Source organism: Drosophila teissieri, chromosome 3L (assembly GCF_016746235.2).
Source record: "Drosophila teissieri strain GT53w chromosome 3L, Prin_Dtei_1.1, whole genome shotgun sequence".
Lineage (NCBI taxonomy): Eukaryota > Metazoa > Arthropoda > Insecta > Diptera > Drosophilidae > Drosophila > Drosophila teissieri.
Window position 1 is genome coordinate 18,103,217 of NC_053031.1, and position 21,485 is coordinate 18,124,701.

The 21,485-nt window shown below is 40.2% G+C and overlaps 1 protein-coding gene across 1 annotated transcript; it reads right to left on the reverse strand.

Moving 5' to 3' along the window:
• Positions 1–13,764: 13,764 nt before the first annotated feature.
• On the reverse strand, positions 13,765–14,626 carry LOC122615946 (GTP-binding nuclear protein Ran-like). The gene has a single exon (XM_043791134.1). It carries the CDS (start codon positions 14,546–14,548, stop codon positions 13,904–13,906), a length of 645 nt encoding a protein of 214 aa, XP_043647069.1. The 5' UTR covers positions 14,549–14,626; the 3' UTR covers positions 13,765–13,903.
• Positions 14,627–21,485: the final 6,859 nt, after the last annotated feature.

Below are 21,485 nucleotides of genomic sequence, written 5' to 3' on the forward strand. Positions count from 1 at the left end.
GCGAAAAAGAAGTCGTGCAGCGGAGTTTAAGTGGCAAACTGAGCCAGCAACTTACGGCCAAGAACCGAAGGAGCTATATATTTTGCATACGTATTTGCGTTGCGAAATATTTTCATTTTATATCGCTCGCTGGCTTTTCGTTGTGCAATTTATTTAGCATGAATTGTTTTCCCGCCCTGCACGGCTTGGCTCTCAGACTCCAACTCTGGCGATGACTTCTGCGTTTTGTGACAAATTAAGTTGGCAGCAAATAAGATATTTTTATAGGTGCTTCAGGATATTTTTCCAGCTCCGGGTATGGAAGTTTTGCAATTGACTTGGTAACGATGCAAGTTTCAATCCGGAATCACGCTTAGTGTTTTTGTCAATGATATGCAAACTGGAAATTCCATTTTAAGAACGTATAAAGTTGTAAGTTGATGGTGCTAGATTTCCTAATTATATCGGTAGATAAACTAAGTATAAGCTTAAAGGTAAACAATTATTTTCATACCAATCTGACATGCAAAAATATTTATTGCTACCAAAAAACAGACATTCTCTGCACTCACACCCACTTTTAATATTTTCTCCAAGCAAGCCAACTTTTGCACAAGTTGGGAATATAATTTTTTCTTTTGAGCAAAATAAAACAAAGACCTGGGGAACATTTTAATCAAATTTGGCAAAAAGTGTTTCTAAATTGGCAGACATATGCGAACAGACATAGAATCCCCCAGGCTTCCATCCCTAATTTTCAGTCAACACTTTTCATATTTTTTATTTTTAGCCGCTCACATGTCGTAATTTGCAGCAAGCCAATTTGCGTTTGCCTTTGAACTTGGTTCCAAATTTTTTAACCCCTCCACGGCAGCAGATTTCCCTTCCTCCGGGGACGAGTGAAAATTTTGTGCTGTCTGCGAGAAAAATGATAAGATGACAGCGCCATGAAGAAGGCAAGTGCGAAACGTAAAAAATATGGCAGCTCATTTTTTAATATTTTTCCTCCTTGGTGTACTTTTTGGGACAGACAGTTGGCAAACACCAGCCGGATAGATAGGACGCTCGAGAGTGGCACCTGTAAATTTTGGGGCTCTTCCCTGCCACCCAAGAGGACTAAATAAAAATGTCGACGTGCCGGCAATTGAGGGGCAGGACGCGGTGGCAGAGTTATATGTGTCTGCGACACGTAGCCTTTGACATTGGCCCCGCTAATGAGCCAGCACTTTGACAAACTGCCACCCGGCATTTGGCACTTGCAGCTGAACTTGGGCCAATTGAAGGGCTGGCCAAATGGAAGGGGATTCCTGCGGAGGAATAATGCAATTACGAGTCCATTGAGACTGCAGTCTATATGGCAGCAAACATAATTAGACCATGTTCAGGACAAGCCAGCCTAATTTGAATCATATCCTTACATTGAAAACATTGTATAATCGATATACTATTAACTTTTCTAGTCGGGCTGTGTTAGTTTAAGATAGAACCTGGATGAAAACACACAGTTTTAAAATAGGGTATACATCTATCAAACATTTATACCTAGTTAGTAATTCACGAACATGTGCAAGAATCCACCCAATTTGAATGGTCCAACCTAACCAATTGATCCAATCATCAATTGAGCTGAATAGCTAATAAAGCCAATTTTTTTCCCATCAACCCAGAGACACAATTAAAAAAGGCTGCCGAGGCTGTCACGATATTTCCAATAGAAACCAAACCAGCCTATCCCAACCCCAGTTAACTCACTTCGCCATCGAAATGCATAAATAATTACCGGACAGCTGTCCGCCGAATGAGAGAAATCAAACCGATAATCGATGCAAAACTTTAGAGCAATAAAGTATATAATTGAAGGGTTAACGAAACAGGGCTGGAAAAAGCCCGAGCTTAACCCATTAGAGAGGTTTGTGGGATTTGGCGATGATGGGTAAAGTAAAGTAATTCGGAGAGCACATCAAAAATTAATGCAAAAATAAATAATAAAATAATACACCGTTAAATAATCCGAAAACCAACACCATTAATAAACTCAGCGACAGGACAGCGACGGACGAAGCGAAGAGAAGAGGACGAAGGACGAAGGACTCTGGACTCGAGCGCACAGTGAAATATTGGCAAATAAAACGATTTTGACGCTGAATTTTAAAACAAGTGGCACGTAGCGCGGAGTCCTGCTTTCAGGACCATCGAACCACCCTCAGAAAACAACGAACGCCAGGACTCAAATTCAAAATCGCATTTATTATACTTACATTCCAAGTTTTCCGCCCTGCGTACGTTTGTCAAATATTTATTCTCTGGATTGGATCGCTGGATTTACTTATTAGCATGCGCATGCCGCAGACCCAAGTCCCAAGTCCTTTGGCGGTCCTCCCTTTGCTAACGAATCGCAGCAACAACACCAGTCCAGTGGCCAGAAGGCACTCGGATTCGAATTCGGTGCAGGAAACGGGAAATAGGCTAAAGAGCACGTGAAAAGCAGCCAGGACATACCTGAAGTGTCGCGCTGAAGTGTCCTCCAGGCGACTCGTCAATCGTCCTTTGCCGACTCGCACACCACGCCGAAATCAATTGCCAACGGACAGGCGGACGGACAGGCGAAAGGAGCTATAGCCGGAATATCTCAAAAAGATGGCAAGTATTTGAGTATCTGAAGAATGAGCGGGCGGCGACCGAAGTATCTAAAGGGCGGGGCTGTCGAGCGGGCGGAGTAAAAATTACCAATTAGGTAAAATGGCAAAATGAGTGAGTGTCAGCAGGGAAAGAAGAGGAAACGTGAGACCAGCTGAAGGTCGGGGAAAACTCGTAAAGCGGTAGAAGAACATCGGGGAATAAAAACAGTCAGGTGCACAGAACCAAATGACTGGTATTTAACTTACAATCTAAAAATATGATTTTCAGCGCATATATAGTTATATCCAAACTTATATTATGACCAGAATTAAGGATAATAAAGTTCAAAAGTATTACATGTAATAAAATTAAATTATATTTAGCATTGTTTATACCAAAAATATCTTAAGTGAAAGTAAATCAAATGGCATAGTTGCATATTATTTTAAATGCCTTGTAAGAAGAAAGGTGATAATATAACGACATAAGTTTATTGGTTTTTATGTTGACACCTTTTGATATTTAATAATATACATATATACAATATTTTGTGCAGTGTTCATTTAGACAGTAGCAGTATTAGAGCCGCAACTGGATGACTTCAAAAATGGTGTCGGTATTGCCGCCCCTTCAGCTGCCCCCAGCAATCCCCCCTGATCGCCCAGCTACAGCCAGTCGATGCTTATTTAATTATGGAACCATCTGTGCGCGTTTGCAGGGCGCTTTGATTTTACGCTTTTTTGAGCATTTTTTCTTTGTGCGACGCCTGCTTTTCTCTCCCAACCCCCCGCCGACTCTCCATTCCTTTTAACAATCCGCTGCACGCCTTATCCTCCCAATCGACTGGCTATATCTTTGCATTTCTTTAGGGACAAAGCCAGAGAGTTTCGCATCGCGATTTTCTCATTCGTTTACGGTTCGTTAATTTCATTGTTTTTCGCAAAATGTGCGCTGGAAAAAATAAACCAAAATTAGTGGGACGGCGGGAGAATATAGAAACATTTATAAAATGATTATACGTCCAATTTTTTATTATTTCTTTCTCTTAAAATACGAGACATTATGTCAGTCTAACAACTACAGCTATTAAACATTTAATTTGAAGTAGAACAATAACGAAGATTTGCAAAACATCATTTTAGTAGGAAAAAATCCAACAGAACGCTACAGTCGAGCTAAGTGACTAACAGATACCCATTACTCAGCTAGTGCAGTAATGTGGCATTAGTGTAATGTGGGTGAGGAAGCAATGGAAAAGGAAAGAAAAAAGTCTTTTTTCAAAATTTTAACTGCTTTTTGTGGTTAATTGGCGTAAGAGTAGGCGTGACATTTTGATAATTACTTGATAATTAATCAACATGATAATTACACATTCTTTAGGTATTATAGTTCCCAAGCTCTCCCCGTTCATACGGACAGAAAAACAAACGGACAGACGGACGGACGAACGGACTTGGCGCGGTTAGTGGTCCTAATTTAGAATATACATATAGGCTCTACCCCTAAGACCGAAATCTTGTAATTTTACAATGATGCACGCAATACCATTCACAAATGTCCCAGTAATAACCAAAATCTTTGAAATTAAATCAAGGATAGTGAACCCACCTAAAATTCGATATCATTGAATCTAGGGACTTTAATTAAAGCTGTAAGCCTGAGCTAAACTCGCTTTCAGAGCCGTTCAATTACGCTTTGGCAAACACTCGGCAGACGCCATCTTCTCTTTTATTTATACGGGTGTGTATATATAAATAGTACAAAATAACGTTAACGTAGCAACTTTTCAATTTATTTTCCAATCTGAACCCCTACCCAGCCCCGCCCCATCGTCAGCCAGTGTCCATGTCCCATTCATCAATGTCCCCGAAAGAAAACACAGTGAAAAACGTACAAAAACTTCGGCGATTAACGTTTTAAAATTTGCCAAACGGCGAGAAGATGAAGGGAATGAAAATTCGCCAAACGAGAGGCGACAGGCAAATTAAATTTCCCAACTGACACCTCAATTGAATTTGCTCCCTGCTGGTCTTAGGCATATTTTGATATGTTGCCAAAACAAATTCGATTTCCCCGAGCCCACCTTGATTGACACAATGGCTAAGGTAATTCTCAATCGAACGTCAATCAAGGGCGCTCAAGTCGTTCGTGATTGCCCAAAGAATTCTGACATATCTGCTCTTTTGATTCTCCGACGAAAAACGAAATACGAAAAAAAACACGAGATGAACCCAAAATTTAACTAACCAAAAATGCTGCCTGCTGTGGTAATTTGTTAAAGCGGTTTTCCAGCGGATATCACGTGCGCATCATCCACATCGTTTCAAGACGATTTGACACGTTGATTGATCCGCTCATTGAGGCAAAAATGGAAAGCCACAGCCGACGTCCTTTGTCGTCCAAAACCCGCCCACCCGTATTTCCCACCCACTTGGCTTTTTGCATGTGAGTACCCCGGAATTCCTTAGACATTAAACAAAGTAACAACTTCATGGGGCGAAGCTGTCATTAGCGGGAAGGAAACGCCCTCCGCGGGGAGTGCCCAGATGTCTGGGGAGGTAACTCAGCACAAAAAATAAAAATGATTATGAAAATTTCAACGCAAAAAACGTCGCGTCATGTGCAAAATTATTGGGTAATTAACGTGACACAGACACAACGGCAACCTCACAGCAGACGATGACTATAAAAATATTTTCAAGTCGCGGAAGATCAGCCCCGATAAGTTGGCAACGAGGTATGGGGGTATGAGATGCATGTCCGGATAATTTATAGATAAAAGTGGGAACTTCGCATGGCAAGTGGCAGTCTTCGCTTGAAAACCATAAATTCTTATAGAGCAGCAAAAAATGTTTCGTTTATGGGTCTTTTGATTTAAGATTATCATATATAATGGTAATTTTACGGTGCCTTTTTTAAGAGAAGCCATTGATATTTAAAAGACGTCCATATAATTACGACTTTACGACTATGGCTTGAAAGAGGCCTAAAGCTCGGGATGAAATTTCTGTGCATTACTGTATATTTTTTTACATTCCGTAAATTCCGAAAATGTATACTATTAATCTCAAAATGGGCAACAAAAAGTATCTTAAGGAAGCATATCGAACAAACAAGATACGACTACTTCTTTTCTGCTTTTAATGCACCCCCAAAAATATTTGTCAAAACGAAAAACAATGTTTGCATACTTTTCCGTGCGATTTTGCCGTTTCATACAATCATTCAATTTTTGGATACATTTTAAGTGGCCATACACTTTGGCACCTGCTCATTTGATATGCACGATATAACCGGCTAAAAACACAACAATAAACACGTGAATAAATTAATCCACCCAGACCAGTACATAGCTGCAAAAAGTGAGCAGCCAATTCGATGATTTGACTTTTTGGCGTAATTAAAATGGGTAAAACACGGAAATTATGTCGCATTGTGGGGGAATAGCTCACGTTCTTTAGAACATTAAAACACCGTTTTACATCGTTTGATCCGCGTGCGGTCTGCAGTTTACATTTCAATTAAAGTTACATAACCCCAACATCAAACAATGGCAACCTCTGTGCACTTGGAATGCGGATGCAGATTCGCTGAGGTGGATGAGGCTCCACTTTGCCGTGATTTTGGCCTGGCACAAAAGTCAACTTCATGCAATATTCATCAATGTGGGGGAGCAGCCGGAGCCAGGAGGTGTGGGGTATGCGTGACACAATGTATACCCCTCGACACCCCCATCACTAGATCAGCCACGTCTCTGTGACGGGCTCTTTTCAATATTTCATGAGTATTGGCCGCCATAATCAAGCCAAAACAGCCTCATTCGCATTTTAGACTAGGCAGCAGAACAGAGTAGAAAATACTTAGAGAATAAGAGTATATATAAGGTGTGTAGAAAGAAATGTTATTATACATAGATGATAATAAAATAATATGAATATTTAATATATTCAATAATATAGGCATTGTTTTTATTTTCTTTTTGCACTACAATTGAATAATTAATAGATTGGTTAGTTACTTTAAATAGTTTCAACATTTCTTAATATAAATAATATAAATAAAATATAAATAATATAAATAAACATAAGAAACCTTATTAAAAACAATTAGTAATGCAATGTGAATCAGATTTGCAACATACTTGTGCCAATAAATATATATATTATAATTAAAAAAAAAAAAAATTAAAAACTTAATATGATATTTCAAACGGGAAATCTTAATGAAACTTGCAGCTTAGTGTAACCGATAAGGCGGACTCACACATATGCAAATACACAACCACAGACACAACATCACAGGCACACGTCGAGCCAAAGTTATTTTTGCATATATGTATACATGATTCGGTTTATTAGATTCGTACAAAGGCATACAATATGTCTGTCTGTCAGACTGTCTGTGTGTGTGTGGGGGGGTGTGTGAGTGTGCGTGAGTGTGGAATGCGGGTAGTACTCTGCCCTTGGCCAACAAAGGTCTCCCATTCCGAGTCCCATTCCCACACCCTTCCAATTCCGTAAACCTCCCCGGAACCCTGGATTCCACTGGCTGTGGGTAAATTCAATTATTTGCCGCTGATATCGTCGTTTGTTTTTTGTTCGCCGCTTTTGCATTCATATTTATTGTACGGCACTTTAAATTGCTGTATTTACATTGCTAATTTACACACACGAGTCCACAGACAATGCAATTGTACTCTCTGAATTTAAAAAGCACTGAGATCTGAAAATCAACGTGTGCATAAATAAACACATATTTCCAAAATATTTAACATTTCTCCAAAATAAAGCAAATGAGTTAAGTTCAATGTTTATTTTTAATATTTAAAAATACATCAAGTAAAAGTTGTAATATAATATAATTAAGTTTTATTTATTATAAGTTTTAAAGTAATGCATTAATAGTAATAATTGTTTTTTTGTATTGTATATTAATTCAATCTGACTTTCGGTTTTCCTGACTGCATTTGTGTTCTGGATTTTGTGAAGCAACATTTTGCATTCGACATTCGAAAAATTGCAGAGCAATTAATTGACAAAGTTCATTTTAGGCTCCTTTTTGTTTGGCAGAAAGAGAAGGGGCACAGATTGCGAGCGAGAGGGGTAGATAAATCACTTCTGGCTGCTAAACGCGAAAATTCAATATTTAAACATTGTTCCTGGGCTGTCCGATGGTTTTTGTTTGGTTTTCCACTGCGGTCATTTGAAGTTTGTCTCACTGAAATAGTTTGGCTAATGCGTTCGCATGCGAGTGTGTTATGGCTTGTATGTGGCATGTGACTGTCAATTGTTATGGTTTCTGCCAATTTAAATTTTCCAGCCTCCCTGCTCCCCAAGCCCCGAAAAAAGGAACGCATTTGAAATCAATTTTTGGAATTGTTTTGGTTCCAGCTGTGTGCGTGCAATGTATTTGTGTGAAATGTGTCAAAGCATTCGTTTAAATGGCAACTACAATTTAATAGGCATAGAAATTAAAGGGAGATTGTGTGAAAAATTATTTCTATAAATTGAATTAATTGTATGAACTACCAAATAGACAAAAACCAAAACAAATGTAATACATCCAAATATAATCCAATTTTACTATATATAAAAAGAGGGAGAACTTTCAGTTACACAAAAATGTTTATGCATATTTATTAGATGTTTTATCATTTAGTATAATTTTTTGATTTTCGAATTTACACTTGTCTCCTTCAGAGCAACAATTAGCCAAGGGCTTAAGACCTTTAACCAGAAACAGCAAAATCAAAGAAAAAGTGAGCAGAACAAATTGGATGTATGCCTTACCTAAATATTAAAAAAATGTATAACAAGCACACACATTTCGGGGGCAAGCAAACAAATTCCATTCATTTAACAGAGAGTATAACATTTCGAAATTGGTTGAAAATGGCAAACAATAACAGAAACACAGACCATTAGTAACTTTTCCAGTTAGGCCAAAGCACATAACGCATACGCAGCGTTGTCAAAAAAAAGTGGAACGGTAAAGGACTGCATGCAGTTTGCCTGTGTACAATGTACAATTTACATAAGGCGAAAGAGTGAAAAGTTTCCGAGTCCACGGACAATGAGATGTGGCCTTCCCTTCGCTGTCGGTGTTGTCGTTTTGTTGCTGTTGTTGTCGTCGCCGCTAGATAATAAATGACCGGCCATTAAATTGCAATTAAAAGCTCATATGTGCGCATAAACTTTACGCCCGACCATGCCTCCGCTGTCTGCCAAAAAATTTGCCTATGGCCAAACGCCCATTAATGGAGCAGACAGGGTCGAAAGCCAAGGCAGAAGCAGCAGCAGCAGCATCTGCATCAGAAGCCGTTGCATCCAAAGGAGTAAGTGCCATGGCCAGGATAATAGCCCGTATAATAGTAAATTTAACAGTTGGTTGGACATTTTGCGAAGCGTCGACCTCCAATAGTGGTCGCCTGGTAAACAAATTACGCGACCCATGCTCAGCTCGAAAAACACTGCGAGAAACTATTTGTGCCAATTAGCAAGGGCTAAATCAAACCAACCGCTTATAGGTAAGGGATACATTTTGTCACTTCTTAAACAAGATATTTAATTAAAACTAAATAATACTTAAGGTTAAGATTAACCACTAGTATAAAAATGCATTTTTTATTAATAATATTATATATCATGTATGTATGCATGTATGTATTAAAAAAAGGCATTTTATGTTTTGTAATGTAGTTAGTAGTAAAGTAGTAGTAGAAAAATGCAACAATACAATTTTTCAAAATATCTTTAATCTAATTTAATACCATTTGAGATATTTCACACACAATTAAAGTGCACACATTAATTGTATTCCCTGTGTCGGCGCAGAAAATTGGCGCACGGCATCGCTCGAAGCTGTAACTTTTCTTACATAATTGACATTACGTATACGTAAAATGGAGCCGCCTAGGTAAAAGCCCTGCCCACATGCAAAATACGCCTAGGTCTCTGCCTGTCTGCTCGGCGGCTTATGTGTGTGTGTGTGCGGGCAGTCAATTAGAAAATGTGCATTGTACATAATTAAGATTTATATGCACTCACAGTGAGAAAGAGGAGCGCACTCTCAGAACAACAGTCCATATCGAATGGATTTCGAAACACAGGCACAGGGAAAGCGAACTAGTGCAGCACTCGAAACTAGGAGGGATTATCGGTTAGGCTCGATCGATCCGGAAACGCGCTACAAAAGGATACATAAGCAAATCACCAGGCGTTATAAAAAACCTAATTTACTTCTAGGATTGAAGCAATCTGTTAAAAACAGTGTAAGAGCAATGAATAAAAGATACGATGCATGTTCATCAATACCCACGTTTTACCATTATAATATATATAAGTCTTCATTTTTTTTTATAAGTTATCCCCTGCTTGATGTACCCGAAAGTATTATTAATCAGCAGCTGCATATATAATATTTCTCAGCGACCATCGATATTGTTGCAGCTCATTTCTAGGCCGCTGCGACTTCGGCCAATGTTTCATTAGAAAAAGGGGGCCGATTGGGCTGGGTGTGGAAAAAAACGCTTAGCGAGTTTTGTGGAAGCCGCCAACTGGATGCAAATTTCCATTAGCCATGCAAACGCAAAACTAGCCGCCATTTATCTGTCCAACAGAAGCTAGGGGAAGTGCGGAAAAGGGTTGGCAAATCGAGGATGGTAAGGGGATTGCCGGCCTGGCAGTAGTTAAAATTTACTGCCCAGTTGCCAAACGCAACAGTAGCAGTTGCAAGTCGGCAATATGCATACGCGTTTTATGCGATGCAGCAAATGACGTGAAGCGGGGTGGGAAAGTGGTGGAAAACTAGGGGAAAATCGGTGCAAAACGGGGCACACAAGGAGCCGAGGGAGGCGGGGTGGGTCAATTTAATGGAAATTTTTATTGAAAGCCAACAAAGCGCTCAATGGGCCAGCTAATGGCGTTAGTTGGCCCAAATGGGCCAAGTCGCTGGGGGATTGTGAAGTAGCTTAAAAATGTTGAATGAAAACCAGCTGCCACACTATCTATCCCACTTTCGCTCCCTCCATGGCACTCTGTATTTATTAATAACGCCTTTTGACTTTTCCTGCCTCCCGGAAAAATTGTCTTCTAAAGTTATGGTAAGTGCTTTAGTTTGAAACTAGCTTATGAATAATAAACGCACCATTCGATATCCAATCAATTACAAGTTGAATATTCAATAGTGGTTTAAGCCATGTTAATTAAAGAAAGGCTTGTCGAAGCGAACTAATGGAAAACCATTTTCTCCGTCTATAAATTACCATACTTGTAAAACATCGGTAATAAATCCAAAATAGGGAGAAGCCAAACGAATGAAAAAGGGTTGCTCAAGAAAATGAAAAATACATTTTTAAATTAAAAATACTAACGGATATATTTTATACAATTTTTGGGAATATTCAAAGACAATTTATTAGCAGTTGATTCATTGTTCTTCCTAATAAATATTTTAAAATTTTCCATATGGCATTTAACGTGCATTATTGCCAAACTAAATTCCTTTTATAACTCACTTTAAATTTTATCATGATTTTAATTTACGCCTAAGCAATTTGTTTTAGTTTTTTCCTAATATCTGATATATGGCTTAAACAGCTTAATACCATTTAGATAATAAAATAACTCTCCGCTGGTTTATTTCGCCTTTTTTATTAATTTATTAATTAATTTTTTATTATTTTAATGCACATTCCCGACGCCGTTTTTTTCTATTATTTGGACAGCATGGCGTATACTTAATAAGCTTGCGAGAGCCATCTTACTCCAACGTCTCCACGGTTCGTTCCTTTTAATCCGCTTCGCTCTGTTCCAAGTGCCGCTCATTGTTGCTGCAGTTTATTAAATATGCTTTTAGTTTCGCAACTGCCACGCCCACTTAGCTAAGTGCGGAGGCGGTGGCGAGTGGGCAACGGTATGGCAAATACTGCCAAAGGCAGTTTAGTTATTAATTTTTAATGCGTCCGCATTTCGCATAATTACGCGATGGAATGGATGGAGAAAAAGCTTAACTATTCTTGTGCCCGTTTTTGGCTATATCAAGTTATTTATTTGGCCTTTGGCGCCCAAAATTGTGCAAAAATGGAGCGCCAAGTTATTGGCTGCATTCCTTTTTGCTGAGCGCTCGCCTGGTCCGCATCTTTTTCCCCCTCCATTATTTTTGCATAGCCAGCGGCGTGGATGCGGAAAATGGACTAAAAGCAAATTTTGTTGGTACAAAGTCAAAGGTTTTTAATAATAAAACGAGGGACAATTGGCTGATGGTAGGGGCTGTATATTGCGGAATATGAACGGCGCAAGTAGGGTCAATGCTTTTCGGGAATTCCATATCATCTAAACGAAATATTACAAAATGTTATTTGGAATATACCCATCGTGTCTATCATACATACTTTTTTACAATATTTATGATTTATATACACAACAAGTTATCCAGGTCCCTTTTTCATTTGTATAATACGAATCTTCTATTCCTTGTGGAAATGTCAAAGCCACAAATATCAACCACAGTCCTAAAAATGGAGAGCACAAGGCAGGAAATTTAAAATTGTTTAAGCTTTAAATATAAAATGGCCAAAACAACACCAAAGGAAGTATACCATTTCGTTAGGCTCACATATGCAAAAGTTGGGTAACCCTAGACAGCCACTGAAAAAATCTTATTGAGCCCAAAAAAATATTGCGCCATTTCCATAAATCGAGCAGCAACTATGGCCACCCACCTTCCCCAGTTTTCCCCAATTTCCCGCCCACCAAAGGCGGCAAATGCAGCGAAAGAAGCAGAGAGCTGCGGAGGAGAAAAGGCAAAAGCCTCACCAATAACAAAAGGCTGGCAAACTGCTGTTAAACTGTTGTTTAAACGCATTGGCGTTGGGCAAAAGAAAGCGTTGGGAATGGAGGGTGAGTGGGGGTGTGGGTGTTTCGGGGGGGCTGGGTGGTGCCATTGTGCGAACCACAAGCTGAACCATACACCCACATATATGGCTTCGATCTACTGCCGCATGAATGTATTGGTATTGAAAATCCCTTTGATTTTGTGCCGCACCGTTGCAAACAGCAATTTGGCAAATCCTTTCACAATCAAAATCAACCGCAGATGAAATTTTGCCCAGAAAATTCCACTGGAACAGCATCCGCTATCCGTAGTCGAAAAAAAGTTGTTAACTTTTTGCAGAAAATTTCCCGACCGTGTGTGTGTATGGGCATGTAACTTGCGTATGCTCAAAAATCATTCGACGGTAAAACGCCAAATTAGCGTAAAGTGTACACTCACAAAAAAAGGTAGCTGTTGTGATCATATACAGGTATATCCGCTTTGAAAACACGAATGTTTATTGTGTAACTTAAAATGTCATAATTCTTAAGAGGTTGAAAGGTTTTTGAAGCTATTGTGCAAAGGCAATAAATAAACATTTAAAATTGCGATAAAATATTTATGCAATTAATATCAGAAATACAGGATATTTTTATTTTCAGTGAGGTCCTTGCAGAAGTCCTTGTGCTGTCCCCCTTTTCAGCTGCTGTTGCTGTAATTGTTGCTGCCGTTGCTGTGTGCAGGTGCTTAAGCATTTTACGAGCAACTGTATTCAATTTGACTGCCAGCCTCCCGCTTTCTGGCTCTGCCAGCACATTACGCATACGCCGTGTGTTAAATGCGCTTAAAAGTCAGGCCAATAAGTTGTTGTTGCTGCTGCCGCTGCTGCTGCTGCTGCTGCTACTGCCCCTGCTGTTGTTGCTGCTCTTGTTGCCGGTAAATTGTAGTTGCTGCCACTGCTGCTGTTTGTGTAATGAAAACTTTTACAACGCCATATGCAGGCTATTAAAAAACAGCTCGCACACACACACGCACAAGGGTAGGTCCGCCAGCGCCTTGGAATATGCAATCAAGCTCATTTATACTCATTAAGCGCTTATGTGCACTGGTATGGGTGGGGCGAGGCAGATGGCTGCGGAGCGGGCCTTAATAAGGATCTCCACTGACGGAGCGGTTCATTTGGGGCGCCCGAAATTGGCCAGGATCCCTCAATTTGCAGCAGAACAATGCACGGACATAATAAAGGTATTTACGTTAAAACAGTAAAATGAACTTTAACTTACATCCCGCCCAGTGTTTAGTATTCATTCAGAAATACACCGTTAAATATCAGAAATGTGTACATATGTGCATTATAATAAATAGTTATCTTCATAATACCAGCAGAGAAATTTAAAAAATCATGGACATAAAAGTGAGCGAAGTTTAACGCAGAAGGGGGAAATTGTGACGCAAGAACTCATGAATTTTGAAAGAACAATAATCGAGAACTTTACAGATCATCATCATCGTTATAAGTGGGCAGAGGATAAAAGCTGGCCTCCATTAACCCGCTCTCCACTTGACGGCGCACCTCGTCGGTGAAAACCACTTCTGGGGGCTTTGGAGCGGGGTCCTGGACCAATTGCAAGCTGGGATCATCAACCAATTTTCGCAACAGATAGACGAAGGGACTCTCATAGTTGTAGTTCGACTTTGCGGAAATTTCAATGTAGTGGAGGTTTTTCTTACGATGAAAGTCAATGCGCCTGGGCCTAACCTTCCGATGCTTGATGTCCACCTTGTTTCCACACAAAACAATCGGAATATTGCCGCATACCCTCACCAAGACGCGGTGCCAACGTGCCACATTCCTGTAGGTGATTCTCGAGCAAACGTCGAACATTATTATGGCACATTGGCCTTGGACGTAATACCCATCCCGCAGGCCACCGAACCTCTCCTGACCGGCAGTGTCCCAAACATCGAAGCGGTACACTCCTCGGCTGGTGTGGAAGAGTATTGGGTAGACCTCCACACCCAGGGTCGCAATGTATCTCCTCTCGAACTCGCCGGTCACGTGTCGCTTGACAAATGTGGTTTTCCCAGTTCCTCCGTCTCCGAGAAGAACCAGCTTGAAAGAGGTCGCCTCTTGCATGATCGAAAAAGGTCATGTATTTATTTTATGATATTGAATTGAACCTATCCCGGGAGCGGCTTGTGTATTATAAGAAGTTTCTGCCACGAAACATGTACTAATATATCCCAACCTACTTTGTGCACACAAAATGTAAGGGAATACGTGGTGGTCGATCGGTTCATTCCGATTTTAGCCAACTCAGTCAGCAGTCTGCACATAGGCAACACTCAGTTCGGGGTTCCATTAGCGACTATATATAAATAAAAACTATATGCTGATTACTGCAGCTTTTCCGAGTATGAACTTACAGTCTCGTCCTCTACCAACAAGGCGACTAAGTAATTAACAAATAAAAATATGTGAGTGAGTTTGTGCAGAAGAAACAGGGATATATAGTCTTCGGAGAACTGAAAGCATTGCAAGATGCTGCAAGGGTTAAAGGACAAACTATAAAACAAATTTCAGTGGCACTTCAGGAAAGTCGGGGTAATTATGGAAAGCTGGAACGCGAAATAAACTGCCAGATGTAGGACTATAAATAGCTTAAGCAAAAATAAACAACCCATTTACATATATGCCACATAAAGTATTGAATAAATATGATTAAATATATTCTTGGAATAAAATACGCTATATTGTTAAGTTGATTATCTGTAATTCAAGACTTTGGTGCATCCCTCATAAATTAAATAAATTGTTAAACATTTCATTGCCGGCTTTTGTTGCTTTTCAGTCATCAGAATAGTAACTAAATAAAATAGTTTAAATAGAAACAATGAAAGCTTAATGTTACAAATCTGAATTAGAATACACTTGCAAATAATAAAAACCAGCGATATATATGTACATATATAATATATATATGCTACATACATAATAAATTATAATTTTGGTGCAAGGATGAAAAGCAGCAGTTAAAACACAATGTGAACAACGGCTATAGTTTTATTCACTTTCATCCGATTTCTATTGGAGAAGTGCTTCCTAATTAGTAATAAAACCCAAATATTATGTGCAAATTTATCAACCACACAGCCTATACACCCTGCCGAACTACACCCATTTTGTGATTCCGCTTGGCCTCATCATAAAGCCCATTTTCGGTGCACAGGGCGTGTTGGCCAAAAGCTGTCACATCAAATGAGAATCATAAATAATTTCATTTTCATTTCGGCTTCAATCCGACCCCAAAAACCCCTTCGACCAAAGATTTTGGCTTTTAAAAGTGACACACAACCCCCGCCCAAAATCCTTAAACCTGTAATTTACGAGAGGCAACTGTTACACGCACAATTTTATATGTACATATGTATATATTTACAATCGCAAACAAAAGGAAATTGCATTCAACAATAGTTACAATTGCTGGGGGCCGAGAATGCCATAAATCATACGCCCAGTTGTACACGAAAGCATTTGCTGGGGCGTTAATTGTAAATAAATAACATATTAAAATTTCCAGTCAATAGGTTTAAGCCGTAATTAAAAGCAATAATGCGAAGGCGAGTGTTTGTCCTTCGCCGTTTTCCCATTTCCCATTTCCATCGTCTTTGCCCATTTCGTGCTGAAACGCCAGCAGCAGACGGTGCAAAAGTTTTGGCCCCCCAAAAAGGTCAATTAAACTGCATTAAGTTTAATAACTTTCAGTGCCCGGAACAGTTGCGAAGCACTGCCGATTGGAGTGGGTGAGGGCGGAGAAGGGTGTCCTTGGCAGGACCAAACAGGATCAGCCTTGGCGAGCGGATTATGTAGAAAACAGACATACGAATAGAACAGATTGTGCGGCAGGCCACATGCAACGTCAACAACAAACAACACCTGTTTATGGTTTTTCGTTAGCAGAAATTTTACAACTGCCAGGACGAAAAGGACGAGGCATGCGATAGAGCACACACACCCACACACACACACGCTCTCACGTCGCAAGGAAGTCACGTTTGTATATGTGCGACGGCGAGGCCAAAACTTTTCGTAGCCAACTAATTTTTCCTGTCAAATGCACAGACGACAACAAGGAACCCCCAAAAGGAAGGACATAAGCGAAATATTATCTGCGATGGCCGACACTTTGATATCCTTGCTGGCCAAGGGCGCCTCGTAGAAATAATGCATCTTTAAATAGGTTACAACAGAAACTCCAAGATATATCCAATCAAGACTTGTTCAGTTATAATAGGAATATCAAGAAGATGCCATCATGTGAGCGCATTAGCAGATAAATAATTGTATTGCTAGTTCTAAAAAACCGGATACAACCCCTTGGCAGGGTATGTGCCCCCCAAAAGGAACATTATAAAGAAAAAGAGGAGCAGCAAAGGGCTGGCTGGTTTGGTTGGCAGGCGACGCGACGTCTTGGCGGTTCGGATTCGGTGGCTGAAGGTGAAATTAAATGTAAGCAGGATAAGGAGGAGGACATCGGGGATGCGTACTACCCCGACGTACTATTATATATAACACACACCATCATATATCTGCTGGGACTGAATGCTCCTGGAGCGGGTTGTCTGCGCTTCACGCTTGATTATGCGTTTGCATGCACATAAAGGCAGAAGTCAAACACGGCACAAACCTCGACCTTTTTTATTATTATTTTTTTAAACACGGGTATTTACATGGCTGACTTTGACGGCAGGTGTTGGCTGGCAGTTGGAGTGGAGGCGTTTGATGGCATTTCGTTGTGCAGATCGACTGGGATAAAAACTGCGTGCGTGCCATAAAAGTTATGGCTTTTCTGGGGTCAAACTAAGAGGGTGGCTGCTGGGTGGTCGGCATTAAAAGCCACAATGTCTGCGTTATTATGTTACATTTATGCACAGCCCGTTTTCGCTTTTAATTGCTTAGCTGACCTTGCTCACGAGTGGGTTAATGGGTTAGCCTTTTCGTCGGGGCTATCGCTTTTAATTTATCCAATGGCTGATGTAGATATTGCATAATTGCAATTTCAATTTGCCAGTTTTAATATGCAACTAAGGATGCGGGCGCTTCAGCGGTATAATTGAATGCTGACACTTCTTTGGCAATTAGTAGCGTTGCACAAATTCAATCGGCTTTTACTGAAATAAAACGAAAATGGGGGATGTTTACGTAAATAAATTGTAAGTTGCACGCAAATTATTTGTTTCTATAATTGACCAAGTCGTGTAAAAAACAAAAAAGAATGCTATAGTTACTCGGCTAGTGATCCTGACCGAGATTATGTATACTTTATACCATAACTTAGCAGAGGAATATATATTATGTGTCTGCTTGCAATTGAATTGCCCTGCCAAATTAATTTGCTTTATATAAATACATCTCAACACTTACGCTAAAGTATGCCAAAGTACTCAACTCGCATCTATCTAAATTTCACCGAATTTTCATTTTTCATTTTAGTTTGCACACTTGACCCTCGGAGTATTTAAAGGTGAACCATATCAACAGGCTCTCCATGGGTGCAATCTCTTGCCAACGGTTGCCAAGCTCTTATTTTGCTATTATTCTTTTGTTTTCGCCTCGTCTTTCCTTAATTATAAAGCTACACGAACCCGGCTCACACTCGGCATCATACATATAAATATATATGGGATTTTATAGCTGCACAGCCAAAAAAACGAAAAAACCGAGAAAAAATAGCTTGGGAGAAGTAGAGGGAAAACTCATATTCCCATTGGCATCAAATTGTCTGCACGACAAGGTAACAGAGTATTAAAAATTTCAGCACCAGCAGCAAGAGAATTTTCTGACCAGCGTTCGTCCGAGATGTTTTCCCGGCCAGTTTCCCCTGCTTTCCCGGAATTTCCCTAGCAACGCAAGCCGCTTAACGCAGCCAACTGCCAAATGTAAATATACTCCAACCCCAAACCGACAAAAAAATATAAAACTTTCTTAATAATACAACGAGCAGAAAAAAAAGCGGCCCAGAAGGAGGAGTAAACTCGGTCCAAGGCGACGGCAGACCCGCGAGGAAAATTCGCATTGTTTTCAGCTTTTCAGCGCCCAAACAACAACCGAAAAGCGGAAAGCCGGGGCTGGTTGGGGAAATAAGTGGGCGTGGCGTGGGACGGCGCTTTTCCAGAACCGGGGGACAGGCATTGGGAACTTAAAAACTTTGGCCATATCCCGCAGCTATGAACAACAGCAATCAATTTTCACATGCCGCCGAACAAATGTGCCCCACCAGGATGTCCCCCAGCGCAGAAGGGGCAGAGGCGTCGGAAAAGGGGCCAAAAGGGGCGAAAAGGGGCGAAGAGGTGGTGGCCGGATTGCCAAAGAAGTAGTTTTAAATTATAATGCCCCTTCGCGGGGCAGATCCATTATGCTGGTCCATCATCAATCCAGGAAATCAAGGAGAGCCCTTGGCAACAAAGGCCCCGGAAGTGCCTACATTCCAAACTAAAGTCGAACTCTAATTAACCCTTTCAAGTGCAAATTAAACCATTATGGAAAGCAGTCTTGTAAGGAATCTAGCTTACAAGTTAAGCTGCTAATGAATAGTAGCAACACAAATGTTTCTGAATATTACACAGTACAGGAAGAAATTGACTAGTTGTACATCTACTTCGGATTTCATTCAGGAAAAATAGAAAATTAAACGCATTCTTATAGACAACACAATATCTGCTTTTATTAAATGTGATAAAAATAAATATGTAATATATATATGTAAGTAAATAAAGTTAAATCGACGAACACTCTGTGACAATATTCATTACCTTTATTGCTTAGCAAAATAATATTAAATAGGAAATAAACAAATTTTCATCTATTAAATTTAATCATAGTTCAATAAATAGTCATGGTTTCAATCAATTACTAAATTTATAGAAAATACATTTAAATCAAACGATAACCAAACTATCATTTTCTTTTTTCTTGTTTTACCCTTCTGTTCTTTTCTAACAGAAAATTTATTTTTCTTTCCAAAGTTTCGAAAATATGCCACACATGGAGCGACTCCTCACCGTGGAATGTGGAATTCACACTTTACATTTTAATTTCAAACAGCCATCACTCGACATTTTGTGCACTGTCATATTTGCCAAGCGCTTCACATCAAATCGCAATCAGGTTGAATAGATGGATGGATGGAACAGGACTATATATGTATATCTATATCGAGTGGCAGTGGGCCAGGGCGCCAAGCGTTGATTAATTTCTCGTTTTTGCGCCATTTTCTATTTGTCTTGTGCGGTAATTACGACAAGTCCTTGGAGCAGGATGGATGCCCAGATGCCCAGATACTCAGATTGCTGGGTAGCCAGCCAACTTCCTGCCGCGTGTCCAAGACAAACACGAAAATTTCCGTGGAGCGTCAGAGTCCGGCCGTTCCGATCCGATCCGCTTCGCTCCGTTCCGCCGGACGGACAGACGGACAGAGAGACGGACGGACGGACAGACGGATTGGACGGACTGCTTCCGGTAATTGAATCAAATGAAGCAGCATTAGTATTAGCTTCTTATGGTCGGTATCGCTGTGGAGACGCTTCCTCTGGCATAACTCTGTTTATTTTTGTAAATTAATTTTTAATTTAATGTACGTGTGGTGGGCGACGCGCTAGTTTCACGCCACGATGGCCGGAGCGACAGGAAGTGAGCGGGGCCAAGGATCTACCGCCCACGCCACACCCATCGCCCACCCAAGGCAAACAGCCGAAGCAAAACAAAACAAAACAAAAGTGGAAAGCCAAACACGAATGGTCATTGGACGCGGAACTCGGTATGCTCTACTGGGAAAATGGTTATAGAGATTGTAGCCTCTGTATAAATATGTGAAGTCCACAGTCCTGCGGGAGTAAGTCAAATCGTGTTTGCATAATCGCACTAGTTTCCAGATAATATATTATATTCACGCAAGATAAACTAGGGTTTATTCTACATATTATATCAATGCCACATAAATGTTGCATTTGAAGCCAAATTACCATAATAATATATTATTTATACTTAACAAAAATACCTGTTATTATATTCAATCATTTAATTGTGATCCATTGATAAATATGCTGGTCTAAGACTATTACAATTTTCAGACACCGTATTGTATTTCTGGCTTGAAATAATATCAAAGTAATCCCTGCTCCGGCCCAACCAACCGCAGATACCCTTCCCTTCTATAGGGCACCAAGAAAGCACCCGAAAAGTCTGCCCAGAACGAGTAGATGAAGTAAATAGTCCCTGGCCCCGGCTCCACACTCAAATATAAAGTAGGAAAAGCAGTTTTCAGCTGGTCAGCAGGCTGTCGAAAATAAAAGTAAAACAAAATGGGGCGGCGTTGAAGGGGCGGGGTGGACTACGGTATAAAGCGAAAAGACGACGAAATACTTTTTCAAGATAAACGGAAACAAGCCAAGATGGAATTAATTTTCCGCTTTGAACAAACAAGCAGATGTAAATAAAAAAAGAAACACACAAAAAACGAACCAGGAACCAGCAGCAACCTAGAGAATCCAGCGAAGACGTCAAAGTCAAAGGCGTGGGGAAAAGGACCTTCGCAGGGGGTCCACAGGAAGTAGTCGCATTTCTGGCCAAGGGGAGTTCTTGGGGAGGGGGGGCGGCTCAGAGGGTCGGTTAAACTGGAGCTACGATGTCTGCCAAGTTTAGCAAATTCAGCCTGGACTCGGGCTGGGCCAACGTTATGTGCTGTTAATGAGTGCACAAGAAGTTTAATTGTAAGACTGTCTACACGAGGAAAAATAGGCATTGGAAAGTTAAGAAACGAATATTATGGGCAACAATAATTAAATATTTTGTAGGTCCAATAGTTTTATAATATTACTTAATTTAAGTCGACTTATTAACAGCAACGAAACTAATTTGCTCAGCTTGCTTCTAAGTTTCTCAGCTAAGCACTTGCATTAGTAATATTAAAGATAATATGTTTCTTGAGTCCAAGCTACGATTTTTGCTAGTGCAAAGGGAAAACTGTGAGGAAAAACAAGGAGGTGGCCTCAGATGGGCGTGCGGTAACTACAAC